We start from the raw sequence: 18,513 nt of genomic DNA, 5'->3' as shown, positions 1-18,513 counted from the left end.
GTGTGCAGCGTGCGAGTGTACCGTGGCGTTCTTTGTACCATTGGAGCGTTCTGGTTTAGTATAGTAGCACACTTTTAGGCATTGTAGCGTGGTGGCAGAGTGGAATTGTAGGGTCGTGTGTGTGCGATCAAAGCGGAAAAGTGTAAAGTGTAAAGTGTACCGCAGAAGAAAGACAGTGAAGTGAACGTGGTGGCATGTAAAAAGCATGAACGAGTGCGGAGCCAGAGTATTAGCAAAGTCGCAAGAGCATAAAAGAGAATAAAGAAGGCTAGTAAAACGTGATAGAAACGGCGCAGGTGAAAAACAACGAAGGGAGGCCAGTAAGTGATTTGTTTTTTTCTTCTTCTACAATAAATAGTGCTTTAAAATAAAATAGAAAAATGTAAACGACAAGAAAAAATGCCAACAGCAAAATTTGTAACGGTTAAAAAATTTTGCAAATCATTTTTTGAGCTCACAACAACAATCAAATGTAGTAGTTTTAGTTGAGAAGCGTGTGTGCAAATATCAACGAGTCAACGAGTAAAATATTTTAATGTGCCACTGCCACGGCTACTACTACATACATACTTACATACATACTAATATGCATAAATATATTGTACGTGCAACTAAGCAACTAATCAACTAACTAACCAACCAATCGTTAACCAAAAGTCAAATCAATCCTGTATTGTTAAATTTTGTTAATTTTCTCATGAACAGTTTTCGCACAAATGCAATTTTTTCGGTGTCAATAATTCGTCGTATTGTGGTTTAAAGCTCGAGTTTCGCTTTTCTTCAAATAATAGCGTATTTAATGCAACGTACATCAAGGATGAAGTATTCAAATGTGTGCTACAAAATGCAGGCAATCATTTCAACAAAGCAGTTCAAGCAACAGCACTCAATACGACAGCCCTCTGGAGCGACCACCACCCACTCGTCCTCGTCGCCCACACCCATTTTCACTTCGTCCAATTCAGGCAATTTGTGATCGAAAACTACGCTGTTTGAAAAAATGAGGAAAAAGTAAGATTTGCATGCCTTTGCTAGTAAAAGTACTGAGGAAAGTAATGCCTTTATGTCCAAGGACTTAAAAGGCCTCGAACAGAAAGTAATCAATGCTCGTAGCAATCAAATATTCTGTGCCATTCCCCACTATTTTGTATTATTTTTTTATATTTTGTGATTTCGTGGCCTCTAACCTTGTGTCCTAATATGTCTTTGTAGTAGTCGGCTTAAATTCGTTTTCATTCATTTCGTTTCTAATGTTTGCATGGGTTGTGTTGTGGAGCAAACCGCAACATTTTGTTATGTCACACCCGGATGTGTGAGGTTAGTGCTTGAAACAAATATTTTACTGCGCGATTGCACAAACACAAATATATTGACACAGAAGACAGTGGAAGCAAACGAAGGAAATTATATCATGACACATAGCTGCAATTTTTAAGCTATTCAAAAAAATAAAATCATTTGACTCTTATAAATGATATTCGTATTGGCTTCACTGTCTTCCTCATAATCTTATAATATGTAAATGTACTTTTCTCATCTCATTAAAGTGTTGATTTCATGTCAAGTTTTAAATACATAAGTACGTATATACAATGTATAATCATACATACATACATATATACAATTAATATTATACATACATATGTACATACATATATAGGAAAAATAAAATTTCAGGGGGCGTCTGAAAAAAAAATCAGCTTGTGAAATAACGGGCACCCTAATATGTACATACATATGTATATACATATGAATTTTAAATCTTTTCTATTTTCCCTTAAATTGTAAAACCAATAAAGAAATAAGTAGAAAGAAGCAGCATCATACATTAAATTTACACAGCTGCTTCATTTACTACATGTAATTATCCTCTTGACTTTTGTCTAAATACTATTAATAGTTTGTCTTCATATTCATTTAATACTTTAATGCTTTGTGTGTAATGCATGCTAAAAGATCTCATATTCTTTCCTAATTCAGATATAATTTATTTTAAATAGCTGTTTTGGACACACTTTCCTAATTTGACACTTGACATCCTGATTTGTAGATACAAGTACATGCGTATACTTGTATATTAAAAGATTAAAATTTAAAATTCATAATCACAATGTCTACTATTTTGTTTATAAAAAATTAATTGAATCTAAATTCAGTCACTAATTCCACTACAGTGATATTCTTTAGTTATGTTTAATAAACTTATTAAAAAATTATCTATGTATATTGATAGAAATGTTAGTTATTGCAAAGCATTTTAAAAATGTGTGTAATGCTCAGTGTGCTAGTAAACTGATTCCAAATTATTTCCATTTTAAATTGTACACGTTCCTAGTAGATCACTGTATCAGAACTATAGCGATTTCCATAGTTACTCGTTGGTTAAGCGCACGTTGGGGACAGTCTCGTTGACGTTCTCCGCAACGAGTATCAAGAAATAACAGCATAAAGAAGAACATGTAAAAAAGAATTTGCGAATTTTCAGAACTGTCAAATACTGTGTCATTTGGTCGAGAAGAAAAATCTTAATGTGCTAGTTTTCCACTCGATTTGCTAAAAGAAGAATAAATATATTATCATATTTGAGGAAATTACGTACAAGTGACTGATAGTGGTTCTATAAACGATTTATTTTCAATTTAGCGAAAAAATCTTAAAACGCGAAGCAAGTATCGTTGACTACATTTCGGTATGTTGAATATTGTACAGGTGTGTGTACGTGGCGTGCGGTGACCGAGTACTGTTATGTCAATAATTAAAAAAATTCAAAGAATTATGAGCATAGTATTATTATAATGAGCTACTTATGTATACTTGGTGAATTAAAAATGGTCAATTGTTGCCTTGTATGTGCCATTTGCTGGTGAAATTATAAATTGAAGTTTTTTTTTATAAAATGCTTAGAATATTTACGTATCTTATTTCATTGTCTTCCGAAATTTCAAATCGGAAATTCAAGGAACAACAGATTTCAAAGCATTCATTTGAAGAAATTGATTTTTTATACATTTTGACTGGCGTGTTTGGCCTGCTGTCACTGCCGTACTCCATGCAAGTATGTATAAGTATGTATGTTTGTGCTTAGCTATATGTTCGAATATGTTTGGATATTTATTCAAACTCCTCGAAGGAGCCGGTCTGTTGGTACTTCAGCAAAGGCTACATAACTTAAATAATATAGCACCAAGTGGCAATTAGGGCGATAAGGCACGAATTTGCATTTAAGTTCCTTCAGTACAGACAGTGACTGAGGCTTCGTTATATGTACATATGTATATTATAGCATGAGTTCTTATATGTACCCTGATTGCGTTGTTTTTGTGCTTTAAAATATAAAAAGGCCAAAAGGGCAATGACTCTTGATTACGAACACTAGAAAATTTAATATTTTTAAAACTTCAATCATATTTTAGTTAATGCTATAGTGTCTACATATGGGCTTTCACCTATTCAACTTACAGATATAAAAGCGCATTAGAAGCTAAAATATATAATATAACGTTTTTTTTTTTTACATATTCTCTTTCGTTAATTAATAACTTGCAACTTACAACTTGTACTTTATGCGTTTTTTATATTTTTGCGCACAGCCATAATTTTACCAAAACAATATGCAAATGATCAATTAACGAAAGGGAATATGCAAAAAACTTTTATATATTAGGTATTATATTAGGAACCTGAAGTTCTCGCTGTATTAGAAATGAATTGTTCGAAATATTATCCATCGATAGTAACAACTTTTTCCAGTCTTCCTGGCAAGGCTCGAATACCATTATTCATCTTTTGATGCTATACAAAAAAGTGTGGTCTTGTGACTTCTTAGCCAGACCATGTGCCATCGAAGAAAGCAAATAATAATCAGACGATGCAATATCTCTCTTGATATTAAGGTCATAAGGAACCCCAGTTCCTTAATTCTGAATCATTCTCAGGGCATATAGTCGCTTTAAAATCGTTTGGAGGGTCACTCTCAAAACTGAAGCGAACCATTCTTGTGTTTAACTTGAATCCTCATCGAGCAAAGTCTCGAATTAACCGTATTTGAAGGTTTTGACAAGCAATTGTACATATTCGCACAATCAAAAATATATGACATATAAATAAAGTTACTAATGTGGAAACGTAGTTTCTTTTTAAATGTCTAGGCTAAGTTTAACACATTTTGGATATATTAAATTCTTTCACCACTAATTGTTGGAGCTATCTATTGATAAACAGCGGGAACGTAGGTGCGCATCTAATATTTTCGCTTCTACTGCGCTCCTATTTAAGTGTACACCACTGTACATACATATGAAGTATATCAACCCAAAAACCACTAAATTCATAAATTTTAAATTAAGAACAAAAAATTAGAAATTATTCAATCTCAGTTTTGTTCTGAATGGCTGAGTGTCATATATCGTTCGAATTTTTGCTTCCATCCACCGAAAGTAGCTCTGTTTACTTAAATTGGGTACATTCTTTCCAAGTAAAATATTATTGTGCTGAAAACTTACAATTATTTCACTTTAATGTGTAATTTAATATTTTTATCTGGAAATGCATTAGCGTTGAATGTGCAAATAACACAAAATAAACACTTTTATCGCTGCAATTTGAGAAACGGTTCTTGGTGGCAGTGGGGTTAATTAAATAATTTACAACAACAACAACGGAATTAAAAAAATTTTGAATGCGAGCTCAATCATTTATCACTAAATTAGCTTTTACAGTGACAATAACAACGACCTACATACATACATAGTAGATATATAGATACAACCCTCGCCTACACAAAGAGATTGAGTAAACAAAATCAGACTCCACATTTTTTTATACCCTGGACAGGGTATATTCAGTTTGAAGGAAGCCTCGGAGACTGTTTAATGTGCATGTTTCTTTGATTTATATATATATTTTTCACTTTTATATCCACTAACACTTCAATAATTTCTTTTATACATTTACCTATATCCATTTTATCACTTCATTAATTCGTTTTTATACATTTGTGGCAAATAGTGCAAAACTAATTTTAATTCAATATTTAACTTTGGTTCAAATCCAAAATTCATAAAAAAATTCCATCCGCTTTATAAATCCCGGTGTTGGATCGACCAGTGTAGGACCTGCCATGGTTATTTGCTTTGAAGCGCGGCCGAAGGCAATGTAGACAAGAACTCTACGCGAAAAACTAATAATGTGCAATTTTTTCCTACCATTGGCATACTATCTGTTTCCTTTACCGTTTTAGTTCCTTTGTAAAATATGTAGAAAACGTAACGTCATTATTTGTTAGAATGCACCCCTTTGTTGTAAACAAAAATAATTGAACAAAAGTTAAATATTGAATTAAAGTTATTTTCTTTCCTATTTAATATAAAATAAACGTGTAGAAAGGAATTAATGAAGTGTTGTGTAGTATATAAAAAGTTGGAAATATACATAAGTGTAAAATTCATTTTAAATGAAAGAAACACGCACTTTAAATAGTTGTATTTTTAAACTTTAATTGCAAATATCTCAAAAATCATAAGTGAGTGGCAACTATACTTATATGTATATTAATGTCATATATTGTCTTCTCCTCCACTAACCATACATACCCATTTTGACCCCGAATTCAGCGAATGCTATTCTAAAATTTACCCACTAGTTCCTTAGATTTTGAGATACATATGAATCTGAAATTTTGCACACCTCCTTTTCTAGTTCAAGTCGGACCATTACAGCATATATGTACATACATAGCTGTCTAACTAACTGACCGATCAAAATCAAGTTTTGTTATGGAAACTTTTTTATTTGTGAATGGTATTATAGTTTCGTTGCAACCGAAGTTAATGTTTTTTCTTGTTCTTGTATTGTCTTAATAATTTTGTCAATTTATTTTTGATAAAATATATACATACATACATATGTCTGGTAGCAGTCAGTTATTTACTTCAATCAATAAAATAAGTTGGATTCTAAAGGTCTTATGATTTACCTTCCTCGTCAATAGATTTAATATAAAAGATAATAGCTGATTATTACTAAATATATTTTATAAAATATATGTTTGTACAGTAAAAAAATCTGTGTCAGGCGTGAGAACTGTTATGATTACATTTACAAAGTGAACCGATACCTTATAGAACATAATAGGATTAATTAAAAGAAATGACTGTATTTTGACTTAAAGTTGGTGTGCTTCAGTTGATCTATAAAATATAATTATTTGTTAACATTTATTATAAATTAATTTTTAAGTTAAGCCTGCTTTTTGTATTTGTGCTCATTTAAACAGAATTCGGGTAAATCAAGTTTGGATTTTTTGAAAGGAATAAATATGTTTTTATGCATACGTCTACATATGTGCAAAAGCTTTATTATATTATACATACATACATATGTATGTTCTACAAGTAAAGGTTTGAATGACATTTCTTTTTAATTTCAGGTGCTTTCCCAATAGATTTGAGCGTAGTAACCAGAATGCAATAATTTCAAGTGGAAACGTGTGCGGCTTAGTGTCTTTAAAAGTATAAATCGGGAAAGCACAAGATATTTCTATCACGTGTACCCAAACACGAGTGCTGCAGTATACATCACTGCTATAGATTTGGGTGAAAATAATACACAGGAAACAATTTACAACCGCTCTGCGAATTGCACAGTCAATTCAAAGTTTAAGCCAGATAACGAGTAGTGTCAGCTTAGTTGCATTGCAACGACTAATTCAAGAAATTATCGGTTGGTTGCGATTTTAATAGAAAGATAGAAAAAAGTATACGAGTTGTGAAAAAATTAGTAATAATTTATAAGCGACTTTACTGCCAAAACGTCGACGAAAAATACAAGCAAAAAATCACCAGCAATTATTGCTGCTTCAGGCCCGACAGCAGGTGGTCGCCGATCGAGTAAAGTGGTAACAGTGGCAGCGGCAGCAGCATCATCTGCTGCTAAAACAACGGCAACGACGACAACAACGGCGATTCCATCGTCATCAGGTGGTGGTGCAGGCACTGGTGCTGGTGTGGCGTCAGGAACAGGTGGTGCAAGTGGTGGTGGCGGCGGCGGTGGTGCACACAGTCGCAGTGGACGACGCAGTCATAGCAGCACTATACCGCAACAGCAGCAGCAGCACACTATTAGCAACACCAGAAGCGGCCACAACATTAAGACTAGTGCGAGCCGCAATAGCAACATTCGCAGTTCTTCGTCCAATAGCACAATGGCATCGTCCAATCACCGTGGTGGCGGAGGTGGTGGCGGTGTTGGCGGTAGTTCGGGCCTGCAAATTGGCTCGGCGTGGTTTCAACGCAAAATCAATTTACGACCACAGCATCGAGGTGTTCATTTAGTCACAGAAGAGATACTCCGACAGATGCCCGAATTAGGGCAGTTTTCAGTGGGATTGTGTCACGTGCAAAGTAAGTAAATTTCGCTTATTAACTATTCAAAGAAAGACTCTTGCAAGAGACAGAATGTGAAATACATATTCTTGTGCTTTATATAAAAATTATATTATAAATTAAACAGAATTTCTATCATGAGCTACCACACTTCGGACCATACTTTAATATTACCATATATACATAAATATGCCATTTTAACATTGTAATAAAACATTTTATGATTTGTAGTAATGAGGTTTCCTTAAAAGCCAAAACCGACTTTATTGATTTGTTGTCGTTGAAGTATTTACTTCACAAGTGGCAAATAAACTAAACTAGTTCTACTTATAAGGGAGTACACACGCAAAAACAACGCCTCTTCAAGCTTATGTGACATGCATCGTCTTTTTTTTTACAAAAATTAACTTATTGCTCTAACCATATCAGGAGACAAGTATATCAACTTGTATTTTGCATAGTGAAATTTGTCTTCGTAATTAAAACCGTTGTCCAAAAAATGACTGATATTCTCGTTCAGCTCTTCATGTTCTAGGAGACCCTTGTTATTGCTTTCTAAAGACATTTACTTTTTAAACTAACCTAAAAAATCGGAAAATGAGAAAAAAAAATTAAGTAGAGTTCTATTATGTACCAGTTGAATTAGTTATAGAAACCGGATGATTTTTGCTGGCTGACCAGGTTCAGCAATGAACTAAATGCGTCAGTTAATACAAAACTGTGAGCGGATAGAAATTCCAGATAGGCGCTGTCGCTCCGGCCTTTCACTTTCAAGCACTTTGAAACGCCTCCTCAAATTTCCATGTAACTTCAAAAATATTCACCGGAACGATATGATTCTGTGTGTATTCTTAAATATATGTTTGTATGTACATTAAGAAAATAAAATAAAAAACGAGTTAAGAGCACTTTACTTCATATTATTTCGTAGAATAGCTAGATACGATTTCCGGTCTATATTATTTTCCACAAACAGTTTTTCCGTATTCTTTGGGTTGAGCGCTTCTCTGCCTTGCGCCAGAACCTTTTGTTTGCATTTACGTTAAATATTGAAATTAAAATTGTGTACCAAAACTCCAAAGGCTTGTTAAAATGTTTTTAGATTTTTCTTTGGTTATTGAACTCACACTTCTACAACTTCTTTTTTGGCGTTCTATACGAAAATCCATTCTCTACGACCATTTTTCGCTCATCCACTAATCTGTTTATCGTCTTAAATAGCAAGGTCATTACTGATTACAATTGGGTTTTCTTTAACTGTACGTAAAATTTTTTGGAATTTGAAGTGATGTCCTTGACAGGATAACAAAATTTGGATCCGTTCGGGTTACGTAGAAACGACTGGGAATGGGAACGGTCGCGACATTAGCACTAAAACAGTCTCCATTGACGGTTACGTTCTCACTAGCATCATTTTTGAAGAAATATGGACCGATTATTCCACCGGCCCACAAACCACACCAAACCGTTGCTATATTTTCTTCACTGCGTGTTGGACGTGGTCTATTCGGTAATGAATGCTTGGTTTCAAGATGGATGATGGTTGAGCGAAGCACGCCAAACACATCCTTTACAGAACATGAATTTTCGTAATAAAGTTGAACCTTTTGTAAACCTTGTTCAGGCGTAAGAATTTTCATTTGAAATTAGTTTACTTTTGGATTTCAAATTTTGAATTTTTGGATAAACGTAAGGGTAAAATCAATGACAATATACATATGTAGATATCATATCGGCGTAAAGAAAAATTAAATGCCAAATACTTATTTCACTTTGTTGAATACACTTTGGTCATGTCATCATGTTCAGTTGTATACGAAATATGATTTCGTATTTTTTTCCGCCAATTTGTCCGTACATAAAATACACTGGGTCCATAACATACATATGTATATATATATATGTGTGTACGTACATATGTACATATGAAATTTAGCGCCGTTTCTATTAATCGATTGTGATTGTTTCGGTGTTGACATATTCGTTCTTATGAGCAGACGCTTTCCCCTAAATTTATGCCCTCACATACTATTTAGTTATAGTTTTACACTGCTGTGACTGTAAGTGGTTATATGTATGTATGTATGTTATTTGCTCATTACACTTGCTCCGCAACTCAATCCAAAACCATTCGGTGCGACTCGGTCGCGGCAGTGAATGAAATTGAGGTTTTCATATGTTGTCTATCATCCCGTGCCCTTCGTGTTGCTTCGATATTATTTCAAGTTTTGCCCTCTCAGCCCGTCTTCATCTACAGCATATATGGAATTGTTATTGCTGCTGTTGCTTAGTCCTTTTTAATTTGCTCTTTAATTCTACCGACTAAACAAAAATTGAGGTCAAGCTTGGTTACGGATTGTGCTGTGCTGTGCTGCAGTGGAGCGAATTGTGGCACAACTCTTGGTATAAGAGATAAAGGCATATGGCAAGGCCTTTTCAAATGTCTTTTATGTATTAACTTTTCGATTTGCGTTTTTGTTTTGTTTTAGTACAATCTCGCTTTGCATTGTTATTTGTAGTATTATTAAATTCAGACTCAACATTTCTCGCAAGGCTATTTTAGCTCTTGCAACGAATGGGTGTTTGTAACACTTTCATTGATTTCGAATAAATATAGTCAAGATTATTTCTCAAACTATAATATTTTGGAAAATCTTATAAAATATTAGAATATAATGGAATATTTAACGTTTTAAAATAAAAATAATTTCCCTTATTGAAACTACTTAATACACCATAAACAGTTACCATGCTGGGCTATATAAATATTCCAAATAGATAGTTGCTATACATAAATTGTGACAAAAAAGTACCCGGAAAATGTAATTACATTCAAAAAAATATATTTTGCTAAGTTGGTAAGACTGTAATTAATTACTATGAGTGTTTCACGAACCTGACGGAGCTTTTGGTATTGCTCATCGTCAATTTACACAGCCGTATTAGTTTTGCGGGGATACCAAATTCAGACGTAGCGGCATAAATGCAGCTCCTTTCTTGCGGCTTTGAAATCGACGAAGAGACACACCACCTCTCCATCCTCTGTTCACCGGTCTTTTCTAAGATGTGGCGCTTGGCGAAAATGTGGTCAGTTGTTGATTTTCCCGGCCTGAAGCCACATTGATATGGTCCAATCAGTTGACGTTGGGCTTTAATCTTTCACACAATACGCTCGATAGGACCTTATGTGCGATGTTGTGGAGGATTATCCCACTGTAGTTGGCGGCGATTGTGGGGTCCCTTTTTTGCGGATTGGACAGAGCACACATCGTCGGGCATGCTTCGTCCGAACATATTCTACAAAGAAGCTGGTGCATTCTCCTTATCAGTTCTTCGCCGCCGCATTTGAATAGCTCGGTCGGCAATCCATCGGCCCCGCCGCTTTTTGTTCTTCAGACGGTTAATTGCTATTTGAAACAATATTAATATATGCGAAATACAATTGAATCGAATTCATAATTTTTAAAAACCATGACACAACTTCTGATGAGTCGACGCTATGAGTTTTCGAGAGAAAGGTTCTGCGAAAGTTATATGTTTGCGTTGTTGGCCACGGCGAATATCGCACTCGATAGAACGATGAGCTATATGAGATATACGACGACAGTGACTTAGTGCAGATAATTAAGAGACAGCGGCTGTGCTGGCTAGGTCATGTAGTCCGAAAGGGATGAAAATACTCCAGTTCTGAAAGTTTTCGACGCAGTACACGCCGGGGGAAGCAGAGAAATACCTCCAGTCTGTTGCAGAGATCAGGTGGAGAAGAAACCTGACTACACTTGGTGCCCCGAATTGGCGCCAAATTGTTAAAAGAAGAAAACGATTGGTGCGCTGCTGTTAACTCAGCTAGTAACTGATCTTAATCAGATTTTGATTTCTAGGAGCGGGTCCTGGGAATTTGGTAAACCAAATGGGTAAAAAAGTTTCTGACTCATAAAATTTTATTTAAAAGTGTTTTTGAGTTATTTTTTTGGAGATTTATGGCACTTACGTACACTCCTAGATCATGTAAGTCTTCAAAAACAATTCGCCTCGATTTTCTCAACATTTGAACATCGTTTGTGGCCCTATATGTAGGTGTGTTCCTAAATCTATTTTATTTATTGTTGTAATTACAAAATAAAAATGACATTGTGACCACCGAATGGCAACTCTGCTTGTTAAAAGAGTGAGTAATTGTGCGTGCTAAAAAAATTAAATAATTTCGGTGGAGAAAAGCAGAAAATTGGCAAAATCTGTTCATCAATCCGAAGAGTCCAAGGCGTGGTGTTCAGGTGTAGTGGAGTGCAAAAGCAGCGACTTGCAACCACTGATTGGTTTTGATTGGAAGGTTTGCTATTTCGCCGGTATCACTTTTTATCGGACACAGAGGAGAAAAATATCAGCTGTTTTGGAGACTTTTGGCGCCACAAACAATTACTTTTATTACCTTAGCCTAAAAGTATACCAAAAATTTAGATCAATAATTATTCACAAGGCAACTGAGTTATATGGTTGCCAAGTATTGTTTATTTTATGTTTACATTTTCATTTATTTATATGAATGTAATTGTAAGCAAATATTAAAATCAATTATGCCAATTATCAAGACCCCACCTCCAGTAGGGGGTAAATTAACTAAAACTGCCAAAAAAGATGTCACAATCGAAGAGTTATCAAAAAAGCTAGAGGAAAGAGAACAAATGTGTAAAAAAAAACTCTCACTGGAAGTCAATTCTTTAAAAGCCGAAAATATAAAGCTCAAGTCAACTGATGCAAAGAATATTCCGAATTTGGAAAATAAGGTTGAATTCTCAACGGATGAAGAAGAACTAGCTAGAGAAACGGAATGGATTCTAAAAAAAAAGGCCAGAAAAAAACGAAAAGCGGAGTATTCTCCTGATCTTCCGGAAAAAGAAGATAAAGCCATATCAAAACCGATTACCCCAAAAAATAGTTCGCGGCCTCCACCAATTATGGTGTCTGGAGATGCCAACGGCAGTAATTATCAGCAACTATATGCTATTGCAAAATCGGAGGCAAAAAACAATTTTACCGTTAAACTCTTAAATAATGGAATATACAAAGTAAATACTTTCTCCATAGAGGACTACAGATGCATATCAAAAGCACTTTCGAGTAGAAATTAGGCCAGTTAGAGTTATTGTAAAAAATTTCCACAATTCTTATGATCCAAAATCGATTATTGATGACTTAAAAAAGCAAGGATTAAATGCGCTGAGTGCTGTCAATTGTCTTCAGTGGAAAACTAAAACTTCCCTCGACATGTTTTTGGTAACATTCGATCCCATGGAGAACATAAAAAAGATTTACGAAACCAAAACTATATTAAATTCAATAGTTTCTATTGAATCGGTAAAACTGCCTAAGATGAAACCACAATGCAAACATTGCCAGTCATTTGGCCACACACAAAACTATTGTGGCAAACAACCAAGATGCGTTAAGTGCGTCGGTAATAAGACATCTGAATGTTCGGAATCAGAGAAGCAGCAGCCTAATTGCTGTAACTGTGGCGAAGCACATCCAGCCAACTATCGAGGAGGCCTTGTTGCCAAAGAATTACAAAAACTACGAGCTAACACAATCGGCCACAAAAAAGGTGATGGTCTAGCCCAAAAGGTAGAAGGTCCTGTAGGCTTCGGGAAGAAAATCAATAAACGTCATCAACAAGAAGATTCTAAAATTACAGCTGAAACTTAAAAAAAATTTACTTTTGCTCATGTTTTAAAAGCAAATAATAATGATAACACTAGTTTACAGTACATTTGTTGCCGAAGAAATTTTAGCTGTTGCTGACTACATATAATATGCTATTTCCAAAAATATAATTTAAATATTTTTATCAGCTCTAGTTTCAGAGTTTCAGCTATGCAGGTATTACACAGAAAAAAACATGAATTTATTAAGAAAAATTTTATTAGGAAACATAATTAATCATTAAGTTCTAAAAAACTTCGTTTTAAAGCTCTTCTCCGATGTGTAGACTTTGGAAAATGACGTATTAGAGACCAACAATAGTCAGACATCATATTTGTTTCCCAGAAACCCTGATAGCGCTCTTCCATGACGCGTAAGTCTTGATGCATACGCTCTCCCTGCTCTTCGCTCATATCTCCTAAATTTTCCAGAAACCTCTCTAGGTGACTATGGAGGAAGTGGAGTTTTATACTCATATTGCATCCCATATTTTTTAATTGTAGCAGAAGGTCTTCTACAAGTTCAATATAATTTTCAGATTTTTTATTTCCTAGAAAATTCTGCATCACAGACACGAATGCTGTCCAAGCCTTTAGTTCTGACTCAGTCATAGAATTTCTAACTTGAGTATCTTTCGTTGTCTAATTTGGGGGCCATCAAAAATTCCGGCTTTAATCTTTTCCATAGTGAGCTGAGGAAATTCTTGGCAAATGTAAGAAAAGCAGTTCCCATCTTTATCTAGTGATTTTATAAACTGTTTCATGATGCCCAGTTTTATATGTAATGGTGGCAGGATAATTTTGTTACGAGCTTCTAATGAATTGTGGACTATATTGTGCTTTCCAGGCTCCATTTTTTCTCTCAAGGGCCAGTTTTTTCTCACCCAATGCTCTTGTTTAGCTCTACTGTCCCAAAGACATATAAAGCAGGGAAACTTGGTATAAACACTTTGTTGACCGAGAAGAATGTTGACCATTTTTATATCGACACAAATTTGCAACTCATGGTCATTGTATTTTATTTCGTTCAAAACTAGCGAAATGTTACAATATTCCTCCTTTAACTTTGTACTGTGGACAATAGGTTCCCCAGCGTATTTATTTCCATTATGTAATAGAATACATTTAAGGCTACGTTTTGAGCTGTCAGTGAATAAACGCCAGTCGTTTAGTTCGTATCGCTTCAAGCCCATTTTTATCAACAAGTTTTTGATATCTGACCAAAAGGTAATGCCGTTTTCTTCGGAAAAATAACGCCGTAATTCTGTATCTCTTTCACGATAAAAACTTATTTTAGTATCTGAAGATTTTTTTCTTTTGGTCTTGATGCTAACAATTCTGAAGCTTGTTTAGAAAGATTTAAATCTCTTACAAGATCATACAAAAATAACAGTCTACGAGATGATTTCGTGGTTCTCGCCAAATAGTCGGTGTTGCAAATTTAAAGACACTTCTTTTACCACTTTTACCTCTTTTCCATAATTTTAAATATTCCAAGAGCACCCCAAAATGCTCAAAATAGGTATTTTTCACCAACTCTGATATAACTTTTCTACAATTTTTAAACACATATTCTCCGCATATGTAGCAAAAATGATGTGATTTATTTAAACAACGTCTTCTTGAACTACTTATGACGCAAAAACTTGAGAAACTAATCTTAACACAGTAAAATACGTCTGTTTTCGATTAATATATATGCTTAAATGATAAAAATCAAATACAAAGTAATTCGAGCTGCTCAAAAATTTTTGAGGGTAGATTTGACAAAAACAAGTAATAAGCGAACAATATCAATCGCAGAATATGCGGCAACAGACAAAAAGTTCAATACTGTAAACTAGTGAAATATATCCAATAATAGCATTTTATCACAGATCTTACAGAAACTCAACAAACAAGACGAATTCAACACTTCCCTACAAAATCGCTTATGCAAGCTTGAAAAATATCTTTTTAATACCAAAGATGTCTAAATCTATAAAAATTCTTTTATGGAACTCAAATGGGTTAATCAAACATAAGATTGAAATCGGAATTGTATTAAACTCGGAAAATGTTGACGTACATATGTATGATATCGGAGACACATTTTACGTCACAAATCTACTTTAAAATTAAAAACTATGAAACTTACCATACAATTCATCCTAGCAATTGCGCCCGTGGCGGAAGCGCACTATTAATAAAAAATGCGATTAAACATTTTGAGGAAGAAAAACTTTCAACTCATAAGTTTCAAGCTACAACAGTGACTATTTACGGAGTTAAAAGTCCGCTCTCACTTACCTCTGTGTACAGTCCTCCAAGGCATCAAATCCAATTTGAAGCGTACCAACACTTAATAAATAGACACAGGTATAGATTCATAATGGGTGGTGATTTCAACGCATAGAACGCGCACTGGGATTCAAGGCTTACGACTACAAAGGGGAGAGAACTCAATAAAACACTGCAGTCAACCGGAAGTGACGCATTTTCGACGAGCTTACCATCGTATTGGCCATCAGATAATCAAAAGGTTCCAGACCTGATAGATTTTTTCATTGTGTTATGACCTTAACTCGGATCATTCTCCAATATATTTAACCTATAGTGAAAGCGTCATCTTTAAAGACAAAACCGCGGCCTTGTATAATAAACGTACGGATTGGGAATACTTTAGAATGATCATGGAATGTTATGAAAGTAAATATGACTATATTAAATACAGACCAGTTGGAATCTGAACTTTTGCACTTTACAACAAGTATGCAGCACGCAGCTTGGAAAAGTACACAAGAATTAAGCAAAATTTCTGTTGACTCTCAATATCCCAATGATATAAGAGAAATAATTAAATTAAAGAGGAAGCTACGACGTAAGTGGCATCAAACTCGTTGCACCGCTGATAAATCTATTCTAAATAAAGTTTCTAAAGATCTTATTCGGAAAAGTAAGAGGCTTAAAATTGAAAGTTTCGCAAAATATCTTCGGTCCCTAAACCTTGGAAGAAATTCCGACTACTCTCTCTGGAAAAGTTGTAAAAGACTACAAACACCAGAAACTCAAGTATGTCCCATTAAAATAAGTGCTGATAGCTGGGCCAGAGACGTCTCAAAAAAAGCAGAAGTATTTTCGGACTATTTAGCCAAAATATTCTCCCTATATGAAAGACACGTAAATTATCCTACTGCTTCCAGTCAAGTAAGCGAAGAAATCTCAAGTTGCACAAGCAGTGAGCTAAGTGAGGAAATCAAAAATTTGAAAAACAAAAAATCGCCCGTTACGACCTGATTATTGCCGAGGTCCTAAAACAGCTTCCTCAAATAAGTATAGTAAAAATTACCAACATTATTAACGCGGCTTTTTATCTTAAATACGTGCCAACTTATTGGAAAATTGCAGAAGTTATCATGATTCCAAAGCCAGGAAGACCAGGATATGATGTATCTTCTTACAGGCCCATATCACTTCTACCGATAATATCGAAGTTTTTTGAGAAAATTCTCATAAAACGACTCTCATTTTGGATTTTGCAAAAGCGTTCGATAAAGTTTGTCACAAAGGACTACTTTCGAAACTGAAACTGATTTTACCGAAACAGCATTATGACATCATAAAATCGTATTTATCAGATCGCTACTTTCGCGTTAAACAAGGAGACAAATATTCTATTCTTAGGGAAATAAAAGCAGGAGTTCCACAAGGTAGTGTGTTGGGCCCTCTTCTTTATATTCTATTCACGCAAGACCTGCCAGTAGACGGCAACTATACAACAGCAACATTTGCAGATGATACCGCGTTGCTTGCTGTTGGTAGTAGTGAACACGAGTCCATTACTAATCTCCAAACAGCTGTGAAAAAAGTCCTACAATGGGCAAAGAGATGGCAGGTAAAACTGAATGAAGCTAAGTCTGTACACATTGTCTTCACATACAACAAGCTACAGCACTTACCAATTTTCATAGACGGTTCACGAATACCATACTTTAATTCCGCTTAATACTTAGGAATGACGCTTGACTCTAAGCTACGGTGTAAAGTTAACGTAAAAAACAAACGTAAGGAGCTGGACATCCGACTCAAAAATTATAATTGGTTAATCGGTAACAAATCTGTGTTATCCATCGGAAATAAGTTACTTATCTATAAGCAAATACTCCGACCGATATGGAGCTATTGTGCACAACTCTGGGGATGTACTACTAACGAAAACAGTAAGAAAGTCATCCAACAATTTCAAAACAAAGTACTAAAACTAATTGTCAAAGCGCCTTGGTATTGTAGATGTGCTGATATAGAGCGTGATCTAGGCGTGAACTCGGTTAACGCAGAAATATTAAAAATTGCAACAGCACATAGTGCAAGATTGCTACAGCATTGTTACGAAGAAGTAGCCATGTTAACTTCTAGAGATGGACCACCAAGACGACTCAAACGCCTCAAACCCAGCGATCTTTCAAATTAGCCAATACCTCTCATAGTAGTTTTGTAATTTTGTAATTATACGTTTAAGTCATATTCAAGTTGCTTGTTAGTTCTTTCTCATTTGAACTAGTATTAATGTATAAATAAAATAAAAAAAAAAAAATCGTGACCAATTACAGCATTAAATTTAATAACAAAAGTCCCAAGTTTGGCGTAGGTTGAAATGTAATCACTAATTTGAAATAGGTTTACACCATCAAACGATCAGCAGTTAATATTCAATAAAGAGGTGCCAATAAGAGGCTTGTTCAAAGCTCAATTGCTGAATCCGGTAATGGAGGAAATGAAAGGTAAACTGCGGAGGGGATGGAAATCAATATTCATATGTCTTGGCCTCAATTGAATGTGGTTGAAAAATGTAAAGCTCTGCAAGCAATAAAAATGCATCAACGTGTTAACATCAGACACATACGTGTATAAACGTGTATATGTGTGTTTAATGATGTGAACAAAGTGTGTACCTTAGAACCATTGAAAGTCGTCATTCCGTCGCTTGTTATGCACTTCTGGTCATATGCAGACATATTTCTTTTTTCATGTGCCCATGTGTATACATGTACATATCTAGCATAGTACAGGGTTTTCCAGTAAGAGTGATATGAAACGTGAAAAGCACGTTTAATATTGACTTCTAAAGCTTGAAAAGAGTCCGGTTTATTGCTAAAGACTAATGACTTCAAATAATTCCACAAGACGTGGTCTAATGGTGTTAAATCACAACTTCCGGGATGTCATTCAATGTCACAATTTCTTGAAATCATCGAAACCCTAAACATTTCACGCAATAATTCGGTTGTTGCACATGCTATGTGGCACGTAGCTCCGTCTTGTTGGTACCAGATGTTGTCAAGATTAACTTTTTCCAATTGTGGCCATAAAAAGTTGGTTATAATCGATTTACTATATACTGCTCTCCATTGACAGTAACAGTATCACCAGCTGCATTTCAAAAAAGTACGGAC

General features: G+C 34.8%; 1 protein-coding gene across 1 annotated transcript in view; it reads left to right on the top strand.

Annotated features, from left to right (window-relative positions):
• The first annotated feature begins 2,481 nt into the window (after positions 1 to 2,481).
• LOC120768586 (UPF0047 protein YjbQ-like) overlaps positions 2,482 to 18,513 on the top strand; it is a 36,032-nt gene continuing 20,000 nt past the window's right edge. The window contains exons 1-2 of the mRNA XM_040095345.1: positions 2,482 to 3,055; positions 6,428 to 7,400. Coding sequence (XP_039951279.1) covers positions 7,202 to 7,400 — 199 coding nt within the window. The 5' untranslated portion in view covers positions 2,482 to 3,055; positions 6,428 to 7,201. The remainder of the gene's footprint in view (positions 3,056 to 6,427; positions 7,401 to 18,513) is intronic.

The sequence above is a fragment of the Bactrocera tryoni genome, chromosome 2, assembly GCF_016617805.1.
Source record: "Bactrocera tryoni isolate S06 chromosome 2, CSIRO_BtryS06_freeze2, whole genome shotgun sequence".
Classification (NCBI taxonomy): Eukaryota; Metazoa; Arthropoda; class Insecta; order Diptera; family Tephritidae; genus Bactrocera; species Bactrocera tryoni.
Note: the sequence above shows the minus strand (reverse complement) of the source record. Positions and strands in the feature narration are given on the sequence as shown.